This window comes from Vanellus vanellus (genome assembly GCF_965231255.1).
Source record: "Vanellus vanellus genome assembly, chromosome: 24".
Classification (NCBI taxonomy): Eukaryota; Metazoa; Chordata; class Aves; order Charadriiformes; family Charadriidae; genus Vanellus; species Vanellus vanellus.
Genome location: NC_138929.1, coordinates 2,698,146 through 2,703,209, shown reverse-complemented (window position 1 = coordinate 2,703,209; position 5,064 = coordinate 2,698,146). Strand labels below are relative to the sequence as shown.

General features: G+C 46.5%; 1 protein-coding gene across 1 annotated transcript; it reads left to right on the top strand.

Annotated features, from left to right (window-relative positions):
- The first annotated feature begins 765 nt into the window (after positions 1–765).
- Positions 766–4,119, top strand: HOXB4 (homeobox B4). Its single transcript, XM_082495179.1, has 3 exons — positions 766–1,092; positions 1,201–1,627; positions 2,402–4,119. The coding sequence occupies exons 1-3, from the start codon at positions 979–981 to the stop codon at positions 2,716–2,718; spliced, it is 858 nt and encodes a 285-aa protein (XP_082351305.1). The 5' UTR covers positions 766–978; the 3' UTR covers positions 2,719–4,119.
- Positions 4,120–5,064: the final 945 nt, after the last annotated feature.

The window sequence follows — 5,064 nt, the reverse complement described above, 5'->3', positions numbered from 1 at the left end:
GGGTGAAAAGAAGGTCTTAGCCAGAAAACCGTTTTAGAGCTGAAAAGAAATACTTTGGATTTGACCTTAGCTCAACTCCAGAGCTCCTGCGATAAACTTTATCATCACTTCGAGATAAAATCTGAGCTGCGAAGGAGGGAGCGGGGAGGGGGGGGGATTCAGGGGCGTTATTGCCGCGATTTTAGAGCCAGGATCCCACTATTGCTTTAATTTGTGTAATGTCAGCACTGACACCGAAAAAAAAACCCAAAATTAAAAAATTATTGCTTTCTTTCCTGCCTCCTGTGAGGAGCTTATTGCGCGTTTCAGGTTTAAACACGAATTTGAGGAATTAGGGGTGGCTTTTGAAAGGCTGTTGGTTTGCTCTGGCTTTTAAAGCGTCTTTATTACGAGAAGGGCGAGGCGAAGATGCATTAGGACTTGGGCTAATTCGCTTTTGTAATTGTTCATCAAGTCCTTGATTTCTTGCTTGGAGGACGGGCTCCTTTTTTTCCATCGGTGCGTGGGAAACCAGTCAATCTCCGAGCACAGCTAAATGTGATTTAGGAGAGCGGGTACCCCGAATTAGCTGATGAATTTCTTATCGATCCCAAACAAGCCCTATTCATCTCTGCCAAGCTCGGGGCGCAATGTCCCTTCCCGTATCACCTTAGCACGGAATGAGATGCAGCCACCACCCGGAGGGACCGCCATGGATCATGTGCTGAAAAAAACCCTGAAAAATCATTTTTACCCTCTATTTTAATTAAATTTTTTGCCTTTTTTTGGGGGGGGGGGGAATTTTTATTTTTCCCACCCTTCTTTCCCCCGGTTCCCCCCCCCCTCCCCGAGCCAGGACACACCCCCGAGGGGTGTGGGCCGGGGGGGGGCCGGTGTTCGCCCACGGGGCACTGCGGAGCCCGGGACCGGCGGGGCCCGGGGCGGTGGGGGCCGGGGGCGGCCGGAGGGGAGCGGGCGCCCCCGGCCGCCTCCCCGGGGATGCTCGGGGCCCCGGGAGAGCCCGGGCTGGGCAGATTTCCTTATCCGGGGATCGCAGGGCACCTCGCCATTGGCCCGCGCTGTCACATGGACTCCAACTTTGTTCACTTGACAGTAAGTAGGAGGGTTTCACGAAACAGGAAAACGAGTAAAGGGGGGGACAGGAATAAATTTTAGGAGAGATATATATATTATTTTTTTTTTCGTGTGTGCAATTCTAAGAAATTAATGGCCATGAGCTCGTTTTTGATCAACTCCAACTATGTGGACCCCAAGTTCCCACCCTGTGAAGAGTATTCCCACAGCGATTACCTTCCCAATCACTCGCCGGAATATTACAGCAGCCAGAGGCGAGAGAGCACTTTCCAACATGAAGCGATGTACCAGCCGCGGTCAGCCTGCAAGGAGCAGCTCTACTCGTCCTGTCAGAGCTCCGGCCACCAAGCAGCGGTGTTATCCCCCCGGGGTCATGTCCATCCTCCGGCCGGACTGCAGAGCCACCTCTCTGAGCCAAACCATCCCTGCGAGCCGGTCACCCCCAGCCCACCACCCTCCTGCAGCCAAAACTCTCTCAACCAAAGCCCTTCCAATTCCTCTTGCAAAGAGCCGGTAGTTTACCCCTGGATGAAAAAAGTCCATGTAAGCACGGGTAAGTGAACTAAAGTGGCTTTGCTTTATACTAAGTAGCACCTCAAAGTCTTGTAGAAATCTTATTGCACCAGTTGTAAAATAACCATTCGTGGAGATTTACGATCGCCTGTTTGCAGAGCGGTATAATTACATCCTCCATAAATTTTTATTGCTCTGCTTGGCCATGTGCCTTTGAAGTCTCTGTTACCATCCTCCTCCAATTTCTTGCAGGCTACTTTTTTTATGGCTGTTGAATCTTCATAAGTTAAGTTTTATGTTTTCGTAATTTGTATTTAAGTGGCGGGTTGAGTAAACTTTTACTATTTTCCCTTCCCCCACCTTTCTTTTTTTTTTTTTTTTTAGTGTGATATTTAATAAAAAGGAGTGTCTGTGTTTGCCCGTTTGCATGTGTGTAGGGGGAACTTTAAAGATTTGGGGATAATAGAGTGATGCTCTAGTAGAGGTGTGTGTATAAATGTGTATATACACACGTAGAGGGCATGGAAAATGTGTCTAGGGGACCTTATAAAAACGTTTAGACAGGAATACACGTCAAGCAATGAGGATGGAGGTGGAGATTTGGAGATAGGTTCTGGGTGTATTTTTAGAAGGTTTGCGGTGAATTTTTTTGAGTATATCCCCCCACCAAAAGAATGTGTAATGCTTTTTTTTTGGGGGGGGGGGAAGGACCCATTAAAGGAACAGCTCAGTAATTCTTCTTCTGCTCTTTTCCCCCCTCCCCCCCCCCTTTTTTTTTCTTTCTTTTTCTTTTTCCTCCTTTGTGTTTGTTCAGTAAACCCCAATTGCTCAGGAGGGGAACCGAAACGCTCCCGCACAGCCTACACCAGGCAGCAAGTCCTGGAGCTGGAGAAGGAATTTCACTATAACCGCTATCTCACCCGGAGGCGCAGGGTCGAGATCGCCCACTCCCTCTGCCTCTCCGAGCGCCAGATCAAAATCTGGTTCCAGAACAGGAGGATGAAATGGAAAAAAGATCACAAGTTACCAAATACCAAGATCAGGTCTAATTCTTCCAGCTCCTCCGCCAGCCTGCAGATCCCACAAGGAGGATCTCAAACCCGATCCCATGGACCAGCCGCCAGCCTATAACTATTCCTTGGATGGATGGAGTGTGCGTGTTTGTGGGTGTGAGTTTGTGTGTGTGTAGGGAACACATGATTTTTATTTTTTTTTTTTTTTAATGCTCCAAGAAGCGAGGGAAGGAGGGGTGCTCTTTATTTATAGGGGGAACAGAGGGAGACTCAGCTGCAACAAAGCAGAGCTGTGCTGTTGTGCCTCTCTTCCATTAAAAGAAGGCTGTAGATGGTAGTTTTCAGATTTGGCTAAGATGGATCCTTGTTTCATCTTTAATCACGCCAAGCTCTGCCCCATTTGTCATGTTTACTCTCCCGTACAAAGGATGGACCTTATGTCTGCTATTACCTCGACAACCAGCGCTCACTTTAATAAATGAGGCTCAGTTTCTTCAAGACGAACTGGATTTTCTCTCCCCCCCCTCCTTTTTTTTATTTTCCTCCTCTTTTTCTTTTCTCGCCTACCAGCCACGAACGGAAAGTTTCTGTGCCGCTATCCCAAAGACGCGGCGGTTCTAGCACAACCCTGCGATGGAGGGGGGAAAAAAAACCCCAACAAAACCAAAACCCAAGAAACACAACCAAAATCCCCGCCGTGCACGGACCGTGGGGAGCGGGGGGAGCTCTCGGACACTGCGCTGGTCGTGCGTGGGAGTGGGGGGTGGGGGGTAAAAAAAAAAAAAAAAAGCAAGAAAAAAGAATATTAGATCCAGTGGGTGGTGGACAAAGAAAGCGAGAGGATGGAGAATGGTGTAGGACCCCCCCTGCCATTTTTGGGGGTCCAGCAGGTTAATTGTGAGTCTGGGAAAGGGGGGTGGGAGGGGAGAGGGAAAAGTAGGTTAGAAACTGGGCGATGAACAGCGGCACCTGGATTCACCCCCCCAGCCCAGGGTGAGGGGCAGAGGAGGGGGAAAAGCTCCCCTCCCGCTGTCTGGCCCAGTTTTGTACTGAAAATGCGAATTAAGGCCGGAGGGGTGAGGGTTCGCCCCTCTGGGGGTGACCAGGGGGTGAGGCGGGGGTTTGGCGAGGCTCCCCCCAACCCCCCGCCCGGCCCGGCCGCCTCCATCCCCTCCCTTTGTCCTTCGTGGTGTCCGCGGTTACCTGTAAATAGCAGAAAAAAGGAAGAAAAACAACAAAAAAAGAAAAAGCGCAATTGGAAATAAATTTTTTCATTGTGAAACTGACCCTGTGTGTTTTTTTTGGGGGGGACGGGGCGGAAACGTTATCCTTTTGTTCTGGTGAGAAAAAAAAATATCTATTTTAAAGAAATTAATTAAACAGCACGTTTCTTTTTTTTTACAGGGATTTCTGTTGTCAATGGCACAGCCTCGACTCCCTAATGAAAACAAAAGATGTTTGACTATAGGGTATATCAGCCTTAAGTACTGCTAAGCCTTACATATTATGATTTATTTGTTCTAAGCATATATTAATATGCTCTTCCCAAACTGGTCTCAGACAAAACAGAGGTGGTCATTAGCGCTTTGCTTTGCTGTATGGAATGGATGTAGCGTTGTATTTCTCTAGAGAGACTTCTCGATTAAAAAAAAAAAAAAATCTCCTTCTCCAAGGTAGTTAATGCATTAATGAGTCTAATTTTTGCACAGATGTTTCTCGGTGTTTGCAGGTTTTCTGTGTATTTTTATATTACAAAGGAGCTGGCTCCTGCGATAGCTCATAGCCTGACAAGCAAATAGATAATCAAGAAGACAAATGGCTTCTTTTGTGAGCCGCAGCTCTTGTATTAATTTTCATTTTCTTTCTCATAGAAAGTATCGAAAATACTGTTCAGGACGAAATAACATTCCAGTTCTAAGTTACAAATAAAAAAAAAAAAAAAAAAAAAAGACTATTGTGCGCAGGGGGAGGAAACCTCCGCACCAACTGAAGAAAATAATCATTTTCTTATACTTGCCCCTAAAAAAAAAACCACACTCAACGCAGCTTTTGCTTATTTGTTCAATGTTCACAGAATTCTGCGAGACCCCCCAGTAGGACCGAAATATTGCCCCGCATAATTCAGAAACAAAGGCAGAGTGTGCGATATTTAAAGCCAGAGCCTGTTTACATGTTTTTCCTGTAGTTGTAGTAAGTCACCGCACGACCACCTTGCAAATAAAGTGTCCCCAAAAGTCTCCCTGCCCCCCGCTCAGACAAAGGGCCGTTAGATTTTTCTTTCTATTGACATTTTAATACTTAAAAATAATATTAATGTAGTCACATGGTACAGATGTGTTACACGCTCTGATGTAGAGGAAATGGATTTATGGATGTATTTTGGGTTAACTGTCGCGGTTTCAGAGGTAGCAACTGCAAACATTTAAAGTTTCTTTTCTTTTCTTTTCCTTTTTTTTTTTTTTTT

Bases quoted from the DNA above. Each gene is read 5' to 3' on its own strand.
- HOXB4 (XM_082495179.1), top strand. From the start codon at position 979: ATGCTCGGGGCCCCGGGAGAGCCCGGGCTGGGCAGATTTCCTTATCCG. The intron at 1,093-1,200 runs GTAAGTAGGAGG...TGCAATTCTAAG, and splicing joins CCAACTTTGTTCACTTGACA to AAATTAATGGCCATGAGCTC. The intron at 1,628-2,401 runs GTAAGTGAACTA...GTGTTTGTTCAG, and splicing joins AAAAGTCCATGTAAGCACGG to TAAACCCCAATTGCTCAGGA.